At 35.8% G+C, this 19,075-nt stretch overlaps 1 protein-coding gene across 1 annotated transcript in view; it reads right to left on the reverse strand.

Annotated features, from left to right (window-relative positions):
• Nucleotides 1-18,648, reverse strand: part of LOC150096126 (organic cation transporter protein-like) — a 156,005-nt gene extending 137,357 nt beyond the window's left edge. Inside the window, exon 1 of the mRNA XM_090408869.1 lies at nt 18,601-18,648. Coding sequence (XP_090264995.1) covers nt 18,601-18,609 — 9 coding nt within the window. The 5' untranslated portion in view covers nt 18,610-18,648. The remainder of the gene's footprint in view (nt 1-18,600) is intronic.
• Nucleotides 18,649-19,075: the final 427 nt, after the last annotated feature.

Raw genomic sequence — 19,075 nt, forward strand, 5'->3', positions numbered from 1 at the left:
AGAGTTAGTGTGTACTTTGAAGAGCAGAGAATATCAGGATTTGATAGCTGTTTTGAGATTGCTAAAGAACTGTCAAATCTATGAGAAATAGAAATTAAATTTAAAGAAAGTCGAGTACGTCGAAGAAAAATATTTTTTGATTATGAAACGCCTGATGAATGACACATAGGTGATAACAAAGATAATTTTAGGATAATTTTTTTTTTTTTTTGTAATTTTAGATACTGCTCTCAATCTGTCAAAAAAAAAATTGAATTGTATGAAATTCAGCAAAAATCATTTGAATTTCTTTATATGAAATTAATAAGAAAAATGACAGAAAATGAATAAAATTTTGCTGCAAACAGCTGCATCAAAAATTAAATACAGATATTGATGAATCTGAATTTTACAATGAATTAATTATTTTTAGAAATATTGTTCCAGAAGATGCACCCATTAATATTTCAAAATTCATAATTGCAAATAATTTGTCGGATATTCATCCAAATATTACTACGACATTTAAAATATTATTGACCAATCCAGTTACGGTCGCATCAGCAGAAAGGTCATTTTCCAAATTAAAATTAATAAAAATCTATTTGCGATCTTCTGTCTCAAGAACGTTTGTCGTCCCTGGCCATAATATCTATAGAGCAAGAAATTACAAAAAAAAAATTTGAATTTTGATAGCGTTATAAATGATTTTATTGATAAGCGCATTAGATTAAATAAAATTTAATATATTAAGATTTCTCTTAAATCTTATAAGTTGTTATACATATATTTCATTCTTTATAGTAAAAATGGATATTTTTTTCATATTTTATATTATTAGTTATATTATTAAATAAATCATTGTTCTGGCGTATTTATATGATAATGTGTACTTACATAATAAAATAATATACATACAAACTCATTTATTTTTTTAACTAATTTTTTCGCTTTACATAAATTGATGCTAAAGAGCATACTTGTTTATTTATGTGCATAAATATTTTTCGTATTTGATTTAATTAATTAATTAACAAGATATCCATAAAAGTTACTAACTTTCAGGGGCCCCACTTTTCCATTTCGCACAGGGCCCCTCAAAATGTAAAAACGGCCCTTCCCAGCTCTAACACCCTTGTTAACTACAGCTTCCATAGGTGTCCCCTAGTTCTCCCACAACCAGTCCTGATCTCAAAAATATCCTCTGAATTAATCATATAGAAACCCTTTAGCAACTTGAATGTCTCAATCATATCTGCCCTTTTCTGCCTATCAACTAATTTCTGCAACCCACAAATCTTCAACCTGTTCTCATAAGGTTCATTCCATAGACCTACTATCATCTTGGTCACTCGCCTCTGGATCCTCTCCACCTCCTCCCCATCAAGAAGAAACCTAGGTGACCAAATCTGGGCACAGTAGTCGAGATGAGGTCTTATCAAGGCTCGGTACACAGGTGCAATAACTTGCTTGTCTCTTCTCGTCAAAGTATTTTTCAACAACCAAGTGAGTTGATGAGCTGATTTAGCCACTTTTGCAATGTGCCCCCTAAACTTCATCTCCCTATCCACCAACACTCCCAGTCCCTGGCCTCATCAATCTCCTGGAGTACAGTTCCACCAATGTGGTATACTGCTGCTAATCTTTTCACCCCAAAATGCATAACCTTACATTTTGTCACATTAAATTGACATCCATTCTCCTTAGCCCAGAACTCCAATCTATCCAAGTCGTCCTGCAAGATTTTGACATCTTCTGCATTCACTATTGCCCTACCCAACTTTGCATCATCAGCGAACAAATGAACTGTTCCTCTTAGATCCTTCCCTATAACGTTAATGAACAAATTAAACAGCAGTGGCCCAAGAAAAGAACCCTGCGGCACACCACTAATCATAGGCCGTCTTTTGGACTCTACTCCTGAATAAACTATTCTCTGATATCTCTCCATCAACCACCCACCTATCCATCTCACCAACCCTATATCCATTCCTATATGTTGTAGTTTACGGATTAGATTTCCGTGTGGTATCCTGTCAAATGCCTTAGCCAGGTCCAGCAGTGTCACGGTAAACCCATTACCCTAATCCAGTTCAGCCGTCACTGTGTTATAAAACTTGAGCAAGTTACTGAGGCATGATCTACCCTTCACAAAGCCATGCTGTCCCCCGTACAGTATCTCATTTTCATTTTTCCATTCCTGTATTTTTCCCTTGACTACTTTCTCCAAGACCTTGACAACGACTCCTGATATGCTGATCGGTCGGTAATTTGCAACAGTAGTCTTGGATCCTCCTTTATGCAGTGGAACTATTTTCCCCTTTTTCCACACCTTCGGGGCTAAACCAGACCCGAGACACAGATTAAACAACATGGTCAAGGGCACTGATAATTCTTTAGCCGCTTCACGTAAGACCTGTGCCGGTATACCATCCAATCCCACAGATGTATTCAGAATAAGGTTCTGTAATAGACCATTCACCTCCACTTCATTCATCACAATTCCCGTATAAACTAATGGTTCCTTCATTCTTTCAATGTCACCACCTGGATGATATACTCTTGCAAGGTGCTCGCTCAGTAATTCCACTATATCGGCTGATTCAGTGACCTCCTTTCCATCGCCATTCCTTAAAATCATTCTGCCGTGTACAGTTTTTTTTTTTTTTTTTTTTTTGCTTGCAGCATATTGAAAGAACTGTTTGGGATTCTCTTTACCTTGCATAGCTAGTTTCCTTTCATAATCCGCTTTTGCTTTTTTACCACACTCGTTACCCTTCTTGCCTGCGCTTTATACCGTTCGTGTGCCTGCAGGTCACCTTTCTCTTTAAATTCCGTCCACAGTTGGTTTTTTTTTTGTTTTTTTTTGCAGCTCAAGCTTAATGGTGTTATTCATCCATTTAACCCCTACTTGTTTTACTATTCGGACCCTAGGTATACAATCAGCCATAACCTCATGTAAATGCTCCTTTACCACTTCCCATGCTCTATCGACATCCATCCCCAATATTATTATTATTATTATTATTAATTATTATTATTAAAAAGCTCGGAAGATATAGATAGGTTGCAAGAGTGAAATAAAAGACTCCAACTTAGTTCAAAAAGAAGATCTCAACACAACAAAAATGAATGTGAACCATCAGATATGTAATTACACCAATATATCCAATACATCAGTAATTGTACTTTTCGAATCGCTTGATGCATGGAAACAACACATAGTACAAGCGAGAGGTCTCTCAATCTTGCATATTAATATCAGAAGCATCTGAAAACATTGGTTATTGTTACAGGCTTATCTGAGGAATTACCCTGATATTATTGATATATTGATTCTTACAGAAGTATCCATAACTAATGACGAAGCGACTGCTTTCCAAATTCCAGGCTTCCAACAACATAGATCACGCCGCCAAACAAAAAGAAGGGGTGGAATATTAATATTTATCAAACAAATTAATAGCAAAAGAAACGGCCTATCAGTTTGAGCATGCTGAAACCCTTTGCCTCGAAATCACTAATACCACAAATAGACAGCATCCCATAATACTAAATGCAATTTACAGGCCACCAAACCTAAACATGATAAAATTCTGGCACGAAATCATTTGCTGGCTTTCATGCCAAGAAATATGCTCAACCGAATACCTAATCATAATTGGCGACATAAACATAAATATTGCAAAGGAAAACCAGAACAACACTGTGCAATACCTAGACACGCTATCCATGTATAATCTAATACCAACAATAACATCATGTACTAGAGAAGAAATATTAGGAAATACTATCACTGCCTCCTGTCTAGATCATATAAACGTCCGAGCACCACCAAACAGTTACACTGCATCAGTCATAACGTGCAAAGGTATAGACCATTACTTCACCGCTCAAAACCTGCACACAAAGACAATATCCATGCAATATCCCACAGAAGAAAAGCGACAGAAAACAATAATAGACGAAGAAATAGTCAGCCACGAAATAAGAAAAACAGACTGGGAACACCTGGCATCAGATATCTTATACAACAACATTAAACTCACACTGGAGGAAATATATAAGAAAGCTGCAAGGAAAGTCCGAATTCGATCAAAAACAACACAAAATCCTTGGATAACACAAAACTTAATTCTAGAAATATACAGAAAGGAAACTTTATGGAAACAATTAAAGCGTTATTCAAATAACACAGCTTTAAAAACTGAATATAAGATAACAAGGAATCGCCTTACAACACAAATCAGAAATGCAAAAGGAAGCTACTACAGAGACAAACTAATCTCTGCACAAAACAACATGAAACAAACCTGCCATCTGATCAAAGAGATGCTAGATTGTGTTCCCAACACCACCACCTCCGAAACCATAAAACACAGCTTCATGAAAGACGCAAAACCTATCCAAGAACTAGCATATGACTTCAACCAATACTTTGCAAACTCAATTCAAGAACTGCACAGAAATATTTCCCTAATCACGAAACGTGACCCTCCACTTGGACCACAATCAAACCAGACATTATGGTTTCCAACCATAAAAGAAGCAGAACTTCTCTCTGCGGAATTGATGGTATAAGACCTAAGGATATCAAGAAACATGCAACTAGCTTAAGTCCTATCCTACTAAAATTAATAAATAAAATATTTAAAACAGGACAGATACCAAGTATGCTAAAGACCGCCATAATCACACTCATATACAAACATGGAAAAAGAAATTTAATCAGCAATTACAGACCCATTGCAACATTAACCAATTATCGATCAAATAATGGAGCGGATCATACTGAAGAAACTCACAGCATACACAGAGACCTTTCATATTATCCCCAAAACACAATATGGTTTTCAGAAAAATAAGGGAACAACATCTCTCTTGGAAGACTTCACAGACGTAATTAATACCGCCTTAGACAAAAACAAATTTGTCATGGTAGCCTTTATTGATCTAACTAAAGCATTCGTTACACTCACACATCAAACCTTGTTAGAAAAGCTGAGGCACGTTGGAATAGACGGGCCTCTGCACAGGTGGTTTACAAACCACCTTCAAAATAGAAAGCATATCACGTATCGGATCAAACCGAACCAGAGAGCTACCAGTAACCTGTGGAGTACCACAGAGAGCTGTACTCTCCCCAACTCTATTCAACATTTACACGCACGATATTAATCAACTACCTCTCAAAGGTAAGATATTCCAACACGCAGACGATACAGCAATAATATCCATCCATAATAACGCAAGCATAGCCCAAACAAATATGCAACATGACGTAAATCTGATCATAGACTGGCTCACGAAAAACTCCATACACCTAAACTCAGAAAAGACAAAATTAATAATATTCAGAAATCCACTGACTCGACCAGTTGATAACAAATATATAACCATCCAACATCCACTTTCCAACATAAAAAACACACAGAACAGCAAAACCACTACAATCACTCAGGTTGGTTGAAACAATACGATACCTTGAAATTTACTTCGATGCAGATATGAACTGGAATTAGCCACCTAAACATCTACAGAACAAACTCCGAACAATAACTGGCAAACTCTACAGGTTAAAAGACATAGTTCCCACACGCCTCAAAACACTAATATACAAAGCACTATGCCAAAATATACTAAGATACTATAACAACATATGCTTTCTGTGCACCCTACAACCTAAATAGATTAATGTCGCTACAGTACAAAATGATAAAACTGATCTTTTGGGAACAAAGAGAAAATAACGACTTTATATACACTGCAATGTCAGAACACAAACTACTGACAGCAAAACATTTATGTGACTATGCAGCTTTGCTAAAACATTATTTCGATGTCAACTACAGGACAGTCAGAAATACATACCGTATAACAAGACCTCTGACAACTAATTATATTACATATAAATACAATAATCATTACGGAAAGGCAATGAGTCACTTCTACATCCCAGGCATGATAAACAAATTACCTTTTGAAATACAGAAATCTTACAAACTACAATAGCCTGAAAAGAGCTCTAAGGATATACTATGAAGTAGAAACGCACCCAAAATACCATACAAACGCAATGAAACACAATATATTCATTCAGGCTTCCAGTTCAGCGACGCATCAAGATATTCCATGTGTGCGTGCGTGCGCGTCGTGCGAATGTGCGAATTTCTCAATCAGCGGCTGCAGTGGAAATCAAGCCAATTAAACATAGATTTGATTTCATAGCTTCCCAACACAGCAAATAAACCAATAAATAATAACTGGTGTCATTCTCAGATAAGCTCACAAATAAGCTGATGAAAACTGAGAAAATACATCTCATCTCATCCAAGATAAAAAAAAAAAATAATAATAAAATAAAATCATAAATAAATAAAAAAAATAAATAACTAAAAATAAATAAATATATCATATGTAATCAAATGCATGTAATGTTGTACATATGTAATGATAAGTATGTAATATATGTATAAATGATAAGTATATGATAATATAAATTATTAATTATTATTGCGAAAAAAATTATTATTATTATTATCAAAATACATGAATGTATCAAATGTAAAGAAAAGTATGTAATGTTGCCATACGTAAACAAATGTAAGTAATGTTGTTTCATATGTAAACAAAGGTATGTAATGTTGTTTTACACATAATCAAAACTATAATGTATGTATCATATGTAATAAATTATTATTATTAAAAAATTATGTATGTAATGTATTTTAGACAATAAAATGTTTTAAAAAAATTATTATTATTATTATTACATCACACCTCCAATGAATCCAAAGACTGCTCTCGAAATACATCTCATCATCTCCACTACTGCTTATTACTAATACCACCAACGCCATCTACCATCCATCATGATCAACAATAGTAATTTTTGCCTGTAAATTGCATGTGTTCTGAAGCTCGATTTGTCTAATTTAAAAGATAACTTTTTAAAATTTATTAGTATTATTCTGATCATCAAGGATTAGATATTTGTCTGTTCTGGCTTCAATGGGCTTTCCATCTTGCAGCTGGCCTCTCTCTCTCTCTCTCTCTCTCTCTCTCTCTCTCTTTCCCTTTAGTCTATATTTATTCCCTTCTTAGCCGATATTTTTCAATCCGATATAAATGCTGTTTCCATTTCTTTCTATATTCCTTGATTCGTTTCATTTAAATTGTAAATACCTAGCTTTCTTTTAATGTTTACATTTTTATATGATCTAATTTTGTGCGTATTTTAATTGTTTTTAAAATCGCTTCTGCTGCCTGTATTTTATATTGATCTTTCTTATATATAGTCTGTATTTCTGATTTCTGAACCACATAATAGAGTGGAAGTGTTTACATTATAAAATTTAAATTGGGTTTCTTGTCTCGTCTTCATTTTTTCTTGTTGTTTTAGTTGTTACGTAAATTTTCTGAAATCTATTTTTTTCATCTATATCTTTGTCTTTTAGATTAATTATACAACCCAAATGATTGCTATGCTATCTGTGCTTTTTTTAAAATCTTTTGACTATTTTGGATCTAATATGATCTCGACCTTTAAATGCTTTTTATTTTATTTTGTGAAATCTTTAATTTTATTGTTGGCTTATTTTATTTAATTCATAAACTGATTTTTAAAGGTCATCTTTATTGTCTTATGACATAATCTGATCATCTGCACGCAATATTGTACTAATAACAATTCTTCTGGTAAGTTGGATACCTTGTTTTATTGTTGTTTTCAATATTTTTATGATTTGATCGCGAGAGAGAGAGAGAGAGAGAGAGAGAGAGTTGAATAGACTTGAAGATGAACAACATCCCTCCCTTATATCTTGATTATTTTCAATCTCTTCTGTTAATTTATTGCCTAATTGTAACTTTATTTTTGTGTAGTTATATAAACTTTGTATGGCTTGCATTAAATCAAAAGCTTTCTCATAATATATAAAGGCTCAATGCGCTCGAAAAGATCATTATACTCATAAACATATTATCATACTGTATATAAATAGCATTCATTGTAGACATACAATTAAATATACTAAATAATTATATTTGAATTTTATATTTTGAATTTCGATTCTCGTCGTGACTGGAGGAATCTTTATGGACGTTTTCAATCGAAGGTGAGTTAGCCGATCTCATACGGAGGTAGCAGGGTTTTTTCTCCCGAAAACTCGGGTTTTTCAGTCCACATACAGACAAATCGACCCTTCAGAACACACGCAATTTACAGACAAAAAAATACTAGTTGTCGTGGTGGTGGGAATTAGATGGCTTTGATGTAGATGATCGGTTGTACAGTGGATGATTGTAGTGTGAAAACGGAAAGTTGTACAGTGGGTGTCCTCCCGCGATGAGTCTTCGGACTCCTTGGAGGTGTCACGAATAATATAATGAAAAGTGTCTAATTCTAAACCATTGTTATTTCAAAATAGGTTTCTTTTTAAATATACTGTTATTCTTAAATATATGATAAAGTCTGGAAAAGGGAAAATTAATTAATTCATTCATAAATTACAAAAAAAAGTCTAATGCTTCCTTTTATTTCTTTATTTGTAATCTGATTTATTAGTTGGTTGAATTATTGAATTATTAGCGCAAGGATAGCAAACGGCATACTACGCCATAGCAGAAGTTAACCGGCACACAATGTGTTAAAATAGTCATAAAAGGATAAATTAGTAAATAATATGTATGCACACGAAATTAAGTTACGCAGTAGAGTATTCACGTATAAATAGAATTTATAATCAAAAGTGTTTGTATAAATTAATTCTTTGCAAAAAAAAAAAAAAAAGTTTATAAAGGCATGAAATTTGTCCGAGTCTGATAACATCTGCCGGAGTGTATATGGCTTATCCCTCTATCGTGTGACGCTGACACTCCATCGGAATATGACAAATAGTAAGATGCGTGTTGCATTTTTCACACATAGGTGAGTCATCAGCCTTCAGGAAATAAGAAAGCGTAAGATGATGTGACCTATGCGAAGCCTAGCAAGAACAACTTCCTCTCTTCTGTTTCTACGTTGTCTAGACTGCCAGTGCTTAATATCATGCACCTCGTTTGTCAGTGCTTCCTGTCATGATGACTGACACTGTGCAATGTTTGGTGAAAGTGTTGTTTAGAATGAGAGTGTGGTAATGCAAAACCAGGGAAACAGAGATATTAGGGTATTTGAAATCAAGCACATGTCTGGCCACCCATGCGATAAATGAGCATGTATACCGCAATGATTATGCAGTGACGAATGAGATTTCACACGTTTCCGGTTTGAATGGGTGGGTAATGACATTACACAAGTGTAACTATATATACAAAGGGATGTTGAAATGCATGTACATGAATGCGAGAGGTATCAAGAATAAGGATGAGAGTTTTTGGCATTAGTCAGCTCGACTTGGCCAAAAATTAAAGGCATCAGTGAGACCTGGTTGACTGAAAATGATATAATAAATTTAGTTTAATCCTTTATCCAAGTGTGAACAAACAAAGTTTGTGCCTGAAAGTATCTTCAGGACTGGGTTAAGGTGGTACAACACCAGGGCAACTCGTTGTAAAGGTGGAGCAAGATACTATCACTCCTAATCTCAGTATCTCCCATAATGCAAAACACATCATCTTGCAGATATGTCTAATGTTATGCATTAAGGGAAGGGCCACTACCCAGACTAGTTTCGACCTTTATTGAAGTCTCTTCAGTGGGAGCCAGGCCCAAGTGGAGATATCAGACAGAAGCATTAGCAGGTCATCTCTACCTATAGGAATTGCCAATTGGTGTGCCACCCTTTTTTAATAATTTACTCTGGATTTAGAGAAAGATGTTGAAAGTTTATTTTTCACTTGGTTAGAGTATAATAAATTTAGTTTAATCCTTTATCCAAGTGTGAGCAAACAAAGTTTGCGCCTGAAAGTATCTTCAGGACTGGGTTAAGGTGGTACAACACCAGGGCAACTCGGCTCCCACTGAAGAGACCTCAATAAAGGTCGAAACTAGTCTGGGTAGTGTCCCTTCCCTTAATGCATAACATTAGACATATCCGCAAGGAGATGTGTTTTGCATTATAGGAGATACTGAGATAGGAGTGTTGGTATCTTGCTCCACCTTTGCAACGAGTTGCCTGGTGTTGTACCACCTTAACCCAGTCCTAAAGATACTTTCAGGCGCAAACTTTGTTTGCTCACACTTGGATAAAGGATTAAACTAAATTTATTATACTCTAACCAAGTGAAAAATAAACTTTCGAAAATGATATAGTTACAGGCAGGGCCTCCCTGTCCACTGGGCTAAATGGACTATAGCCCAGGGGGCGCCATCAATCCAAGGACGCTTAAGAACCGAGTAGCTTTTTTTCTATTGTGTGTATTTTCATAAATACAAATAAACTACCTTTATTATATCATAAATGTTAAATTAAATAAAAATATGCAATGCCGATATTTTTAACATAATTTTTTTGCAATGAAAGTTATTTAATTAGTTATATATATTATTTAATTAATGCTCAATCCAATGTGATCGAGACGCCAAATTATTTTAGCCCGGGGTGCTCAAACTTGTTAAGACAACCCTGGTTACAGGGATAGAATGTAAAGGGTATTGTATTTTCAGGGAAGATAGAAGGAACAGACAGGAGGGTGGGATGGGATATTGCTGATGATAACTGAAGAATTACAACCAACAAAATTAGAAGTTAAAGAGGATTTTAGGTATCAGGTGGGGATGGTACATTTGAGGCTGACTGGTGTGAGATATAAGCAAATAGGACATATGTTGTGGGGTGCTGCTATGGACCTCCTGGTCTATTTAACGATACCATGTATTGGCAGATTAGCATATGAGTGTAGGCCAAACAATTAGTATTACTATGGGAACATCGATTGGAGGGAGGAAAGAGGACGTGGCAAGATGGAAATGGGATTTATTTGAGAGTGTTGGATCTGATAATAGTATCAGAAGATGTATCCATAACCAAGGTAGACACTTTATGCCCAATTGTGGAGAGTAACTATGTGGTCTTGTTCAGAGAAATTGCTACTAAACATGTGGAATTCTCTCAAGAAGGAGTTTATGTTCAACTATAAGACTGGTGATTATGAGAGACCCAAGAGTCTTGGAACAGTGTCATGGCTTCAGAAGCTACAAGGAAAGAATGTCAGCAGTGCATGGCAAGTGGGCAGCGATTGCTGGAGAGCAGCAGTATCAGATTGCATTCCAAAGGTCAGGAGGATAAACTAAGTTGGAATTAAGTGGATGAGTTGAGATATAAACCAAGAGCTGCAAAAAAAGAAAACATTGTAGAGGAAATATAAACAAAAAGTGATCAGCATACTCGTGAGCAGTACAAAGTGCAAGCGAGAAGGGTGACTATTACGGTAAGGAAGGCCAAATCAGAATATGATGGAGAATGAGCCAAACCAAAGTTCATCCAAAAGACTTTTCACTATGTAGCAAGTAAGAGGGAAAATGACCATGGTAGGATGCTTTAAACAATGCTCATGGTAGGAAGGTGACTGAACTAACAAAAATAGTTGCACTGCTGAGTGATCATTTTGCAAATGTATTATCTAGGTGGTGACTTTACAGTTGCTGATGCAACAGAGATACATATCAACATTGAGGTAGATGAACAGCAGATGTTCATCATATTAAAAAATATGAATGTGAACACAGCAGTGAGACTGGAGGGCATATCAGCCTTTGTACTGCATGCATGTACAAGAGAATTTATTCAATGAAGTTATTCAATCTAAGTCTCAGCTTGTAGGATTCCAATGGAGTGGAAAGAAGGCATAATAGCACCACTGCATAAATGTGGCTCCAAGACACCAATTAATATATCGGAAGTGGTTGCTAAAGTATTGGAAAAGTTAGTGAAAGGTAAAATACAAAAGTGGGTGGACAGGGATGTGATACTCTATAGTGGACAGCATCGCTTTGTAAATAATTAGTAAATTATTCACATTTTATAATAAAGTGACAGCAGAATTGGATAAAGGTCAAGCCTATACCATGATACTGCTTGCCTTTACGAAGCCATTTGACAGAATACCGCATGGAAAACTATATTACAAAAAGTAGAGCAAATGGGAATGGATATGAGGGTAATAGCATGGAAAGGGGGTGGCTGACGGACAGACACCAGAGAGTCATATATGGGGAATTGAGTCTAGGAGAATGATGGTGACTAGTAGAGTACCTCAGTGTTCAGTACTAGGGCCACTACTCTTTAATTTGTATATCAATGACATTGGAAAAGATTTAAGAGGGGATATTCAGTTGTATGCTGATGATGCAAAACCGGGGGAGAGCAATGGTTGATAAAGGTGATACAGATATCCTTCAGGATAATTTAAATAAATTGGCATTGTTGGCAAAGGATAATGGTTGTCAATTTAATGTTGCAAAATCTAAGGTTATTCACTTTGGGTGAAAGGGTTGCATATGGTATATCATATTGATGGTATTGCACTGCAGGAAATTGATGAGACTTGGGGATAATGGTGGACAAAGACTTGAAGTTCAGAGGGCATATTGTAAAAAGTTGGTAAAATAGCTGAAAGGATTACTTGGATGTTGAATAACATGCTAACAAGTCAAGATAAGGAAGTTATTATTCCTCTTTGTAAGCCTTTGATTTGGCCACATCTTGACTACTGCGCACAGATTTGGTCACCTAGCTTTCGTGGGGATCAGGAGGTGGTAGAGAGGATTCAAAGACGAGTGACCAATATGGTGAAGGTCTGTGGAATATTCCATACGATGATAGGTTGAAGGTTTGTGTGTTACAGTTTGGTGGATAGGTAGACCAGAGGGGGGGGGATATGATAGAAACTTTTAAGCTATTAAAGATTGATTTTATAAAATTAATGCAAGTAAATTTTTCAGTATATGACAAATGGTCTGAGAACTAGGAGGCCATTCCTGGAAGTTGTATAAGCGTGTGCGAACCAGATTTTTGGAGAGATATGAAGAGTGGTGAGTGAGTGAGTGGAATGGATTACTGGAATTGATTGTGAGTTCCCTGACGGTGAATGGTTTAATGAAAGGTATGATATGATTTGTTTGAATAAATTAATCAGTTTCTCCCACGATGAATCTCCGGACTCCATGGAAATATCGGGAAAAAAAATAATAATATGCACAAGTACAAACAAACTGAATGGTATGCAACTCTGCAGTATATTTACTGCAGTCGAGTGGGATGTTGTTGGAGACAGTAAATTCAGGAAACACAGAAGCACAGCCAACATGTCTCAGATCTTGAGTATAGATGGGCAAGAAATCAAAGTGGGCTGCTCGATGTGCATTAAACAATTGAAGATAGACGAATGATGGTGTATGAGAATTTAGTAGTTGACAAAGTCTCATATCATCATCCGTCTATCTTCGGAATGGAGTGCAAACCTGCCATGGAGGAATGCTGTTATATTTTAAGTGCAGGTAATGTTGACATTCATACCAACAGCTTCCATAATCTCTTCACGCGCATACTAAAAGAATGTGTGGCAGTTTAATGTGTGAGATATCGAGCCTCCCAGCATGAAGAAAAGAGACTAGTCCACGTAGGATAGACTTTATTTTTAAGCCATAGTTAAGAGATGATTGTTTCCGTCTAAGTGATAGAACGGCTCATTTGCTTCAACATAAAGGCCTTCAGTGGGCTATATGTGAGGGATCCAACCATCGCAGATCACTCTGCTTTGTCTGCTTTGAACGTGTAAGCAATGAAGATCGATCAGCACCTCATTCAGTAGAAGATAGAGTGCAAAGAAGAATATTCAACCATTTACTCCCTTGCGAGTAAAAAAGAGCAAAAATGATAAGGGCTGGTACCATCACTGGGAGTTCCCTCCACCACGAACAGGTGTCCAACGGAGAGGGGATTTATTTGTTATCTTTCGCTGAATGCTTAATTGTGAAACAAGCATGTAAAATATAATACATTTTGCCATATGCTCTTCAAATGAATGCCTTTTTCCTGGCCCTTGCATTGAAGTCTATTCGCTACTTTTTAGTGAATAGACTTCACTACTTTAAAAGTCCGCGCGGTTAGCCTAGTGGCTGTGAGCTTCGCAGCCATATGACTGGGGAAGGAGTGTCCCAGGTTCGATTCCCGTCGAAGACGTGAGGAATTTGAGGATCTTCCTCAGCCATAGCCAAGTTAACCGGTCTTGGGCGCGGGCAGTAGAGTTTTTTCCGCCAGTTTATCTGGCGTTTTTCATCCCGCAAGCAGGCAAACCGGCCCCCTGAACACACGGATCTGCAGCCATAAATACTTAACCCCTCATGAGGGGATTCAACTCGTTCCAATAGGGACGGGGGAGAAAAAAGGGAGGAAACTCCATACTAATAAATAAACTACTTTAAAAAGTAGTGAAATCTATTCACTACTTTTCAATCTGAGATTAACCTCCCCCCCTCCCCTATATACTCAAAAGTTAGGATATACTGCAGTAATTTCAGAACGTTGAAGAAGATTAGTTTTAGAAAATGGCATATGCTTTCTGTTTTATCTAACGTTTTTGGATTAAAAGAAACTTTCAAGTAGCAAGGAAACTGAAATAAATAAAGCCTAAAATCATGGCAATTAGAAGATGGATAAAGAACATAAGACAGTTTTATGGCATAGAAAAAAATTATTTACAGATATATATTGATCTAAATACGTAAGCTTTAGATCAATACATTCAAGACTCCAAACCTAGTAGAGACCACCTACTTAGTAGTTTGATGGCCTTGTTTGGCTGAGATAACCCAAACCTGTTAAACTCTTTTCCATTCGTTTTATTACTGACTCCACTAGATTCCTTGAAGGTGTCCTGGACCAACTAGACAGAATAATATGCCGGAGGTAAGCGACTGACTAAGGCTGTCGTCGACTGGCGGATGTTGCATTCCACATGATCCCACAAATGTCCCACTGGATTCAAATCGGGAGAATTGGGCAGCCAGAGGGGCACACGGAATACTTGGATTTGTCTTCGAACCATGTTTTCACAATGTTATATTATTATAATTTCAATATTATTTATAATGATAATAATAATATCAATGATCCGATACACAGCTGGCATAGCAGATTGCACAAAAGAAGACCTGGACAAACTGGACTGCAAAATACGAAAATTAATGCCTATGCATTACATCCACGAGGTCATGTTGACCAACTGTATATATCAAGAAGAATAGGCGGACAGGATTGCTGTGAGTGAGACAAACTATTGAAAAAGAAATTAGTTTTTTTTTTTTTTTTTTTTAAATTACATCAGCAATAGAACTGAGCGGAATGCTTCAAGCCATTTCACCAGAAGACCTTCTAAAAGCTATAGAAAATAAATTCGATTACAAACAAAAAGGGGGTGGGAAAGAACAGCAAAATAAGGGATAGTATGTGCTAAAAAAAATAACCTATTGCATGGGCAATTTCTTCGATACACCGAGGAAAAAATTGACCAAAACGTGACAACAGTTTTGGTTAGGTCCATATTAAAAATGAAATGGAAGAATTCATTCTAGTAGCTCAAGAAACAAAATAAAGCAATCAAAGCAAACATTGTCTGCTTTGATTCTGCATCTGATTCTAAATGCAGATTATACGTCTGATCGTATAATCTGCATTTTATGAGATTAAATGCATATTAAGCGATCAGAAAGATGACACTGTAGAACATCTGATCAGTGCCTGCAGTATGATGGCCCAAATTGACACTGATACTAATGGCAGCAAAAAAAAAAAAAAATACAGACAGTACCCGAAAACGAAACAGCAAAAAAATCCCTGGGACTTTAGAATACAAACTGATTGGCCTTTGGGACAGAATAAGCCTGACATCAATTATTGAACATCAACAAGTTTGGATCATTGACATCGATGTACCATGATAACAACATCCACAACAAGAAATGGAAAAAATTACTAAATATCGAAATCTGGCAATCGAAGTTGGCCAGCTGTGGATTATATACACTATAATAATCCCAACTGTTATGAGTGCACTTGGTGCGATTTCAAAGAAATTATTCAACTATTTGCAAGGAAGCTGTGTAGCTCAGTGAATGTGGCGCTTGACCGCACGAAGTAAGGTTTCTTGGTTTCGAATCTAGTCGGCGACTAGAAGAAATTTTTCTAAACCTTTTTCGACCGGTTCCCGAGTTAGTCGATCTCTGGCACGGGCAAGCGGGTTTTTTTGCCCGGAAACTCGGGTTTTTCGTCCCGTAAACTCAAGAAAATCGACCGTAGAACCCACATTATTTCAGACATTAAATACGAGTGTTAGGGTTAGGGACCAAGAGATGGCAGAACTTGTTGAGCTGTCTTCACTGTGTGCCGCTTAATTATTGATAGCCTTGGGCCAGCTATCTCTGATTGGCTGCCAGTGGAGACTGAACTGCCCACTCAGTCTCCAAAAGTTAGATAGGGCTAAACGGCCTCGCCTACTCCCTATATACGGGAATAAAAAGGTGTTAGCTGATTTTTTTCATTTATTTATTTTAATTAACCACATATTATTATTACGTGATACCTCCAAGGAGACGAAGGACTCATCGCGGAAGGGCGTTCTAATATCCGGTATACACATCCCACTGTACCTTCCACTTAATTCTATAAATACACATGATACTATTACCATTAACACCATATGATCTACAAAAAACGGCATGACTTGGAACAGTCCGTATTTTACGATGCTACGTGACAGACTATTCTTAGATTCTTGGGTAGAATCTGAATTGTTCTGCATTACCAGTCAAATTATCGTTTGAATGAGAGTGCACGAGAAAAATTTGAATTTTGTGTTTTTTTAGTGAAGAGGTCGATCTTTAGGAATCAATGTTTTCTTTGTCCCTCCATCTTAAGATATTTTCATAGTTCATTAAAAGTGTTAAAAGAAAAAAACCTTATTCACTCAAAGCCTACATGTACCTCTACAATTCACTACTTTTTTTTTTTTTTTTTGGAGGGGAGTCTACTTTTAAGCACATTCGAAAGTTAATGCCACCTGTTGGCTGTCTGTTCTGCTCATCTGTCCATCACGAAATAATTCGAAAACAGACGAACGAATTCTAATGAAATTTAGCATATTTAAGAAGAGGCAAAAATAATCGCGATTAAAATCGGAAATCATAATAAACATCACTGGTCTAGAAACAATAACTACCACCTTATATGAAGATTAAACAGCATCATCGTCGATGTGGATGAAACTCTTCGTCCACTTGGTGTCCATGATATGGCAATGTAATATCCATGGTATTGCAATTTTAATATGCGCTTCGCATCCATGGCAACCTTGATGTGTAAACACGTTGGGAGATAAAATATTCTCTACTGTGTCATTATTTCAGTACGTGAGTGATACATGCAGTCAATTTATCCTTGGATGTGGTGATTTTAATCGCATTGGGAATATTAATCAAGCCCAGTGAGCATAATCTCGCATTAATTTTCTTGCCTTCTGCTTATTGCCAATAATGTTTTTTTCCTTACTTTTTATGCTTATTCATAAGTGAGAGTTATTATGTAACATAAGTATAACCAACACTACGTATAACAACGTTAAAGGCGTTCCTGAGATGTTAATCATACATGTGTAAACAACTCATGCACGAAAATTAATATTCTTTACATGATATTTCCACTTCAGTAAAATGATCTTTGTTTTCCATTAGTAACAACATTTGGTAAATACAGTAAAGCCGCGTGGTTTAAACTCTGCTCACCGGAAAACAATATTGACTAATAGCCGAAATGCTGACAAAATTAAATAATACCATTAGTACTTAAATAATACCAGTTTCATTCCTAAGGTAGAAAATACTAAAATTATTAAAAAACGTGAAATGATTTAGCAATAAACTTTTGTTTTGTATAACACTATATTTACATGATAAGCATTTTTATACAATTATTTTCACCAGTATTTCAATTACGGTACTTATCATGAGTTACGTTAGCAAAAAAAAAAAAGGCTTAATGATTTTGCTTCTAATCTGCTAGGGGGACTTTCTAAACCAGTGTTAATTAAGCTTTTTTTGAGTTGCAGAATCCTACATAAATAAATTTCTTTTTTCGCGGAATTCCTATGAAAATTTTCATAAGAAATTATCGGAAAGTAAATTATAACAAGGAACAGTTACGTACAAAATATTTTAATCAAGAAAATATATGATACATGATATTACAAATAATAAAGTAACATAACTGTTCTAGAAATAAGATGATTTAATTAAAATGAGTATTTTCCCCATTCATCATTATTTCTCCGAATCTATATCTGATACTAGTTATAAACGTCTGTATGCTCTGGTAACCCTTACAAGTTTTCGCGAAACTGTAGGATTCGAAAGAACAGGTTTAACAAACACTGCCTAAGAATAAAAGACCGTAGTAAGATCTAGCAGGTTACGATAAAAAATTTAGTGTCCGCGCTGCGCTGTAAAAGGTGGAACTAGGAAAGTCGACCGATTTCCAAGTGTTCCCTTTGGGAATAAATCTATGGATAAATATTAAACATAACATAAATTATAATGACTTTTTTTTTCCCCAAATGAATTAGACTATGTGTCTCATTTCTGAATAAATGATACTCTAAAGAAACGCGTTTACCTCCCAAAATAATTACCTCTTCCATAATTGTCAGCGAATACGAGTCATCAAATTCCCAGGTGTCACATGGGACAGTCTTAACATCTTCGTTGGGAGGAAGGGATAGTTCCTCTATTATGTTACTAAACTCATATCGTTCGCATTTCGCAAGTAATTTTTTCCCTTCTACAATCTTTAAAGGAATACTTAAGTTTTTCCATTTGGCTTTATCCTCGACATCTGGGGGTGGAGCACACCAATAATCAATATTCGGAGCATAAAATGAAGTACTTAAACTGTTCCAGGTGTACGGAAATGTTCCAAAGAAAAATATACAAAAGATTCCTAATTGCCAACGGCCATAACCTCCAATAATGTCTAACAGTTCAACTTCTTCTTCTTCTTTTGATATTTTCTTTCTTGCTGACATTGACGGCATAACAAATGCAAGAAAAGTCAAATGTTCTATAAAGAATTAAATAAAGAACAGATTCGATGTAGAATCTAACAAC

The sequence above is a fragment of the Typopeltis vanoorti genome, chromosome 19, assembly GCF_054136105.1.
Source record: "Typopeltis vanoorti isolate ZY-2024b chromosome 19, IOZ_Tvanoo_1.0, whole genome shotgun sequence".
In the NCBI taxonomy this organism is placed as follows: domain Eukaryota; kingdom Metazoa; phylum Arthropoda; class Arachnida; order Uropygi; family Thelyphonidae; genus Typopeltis; species Typopeltis vanoorti.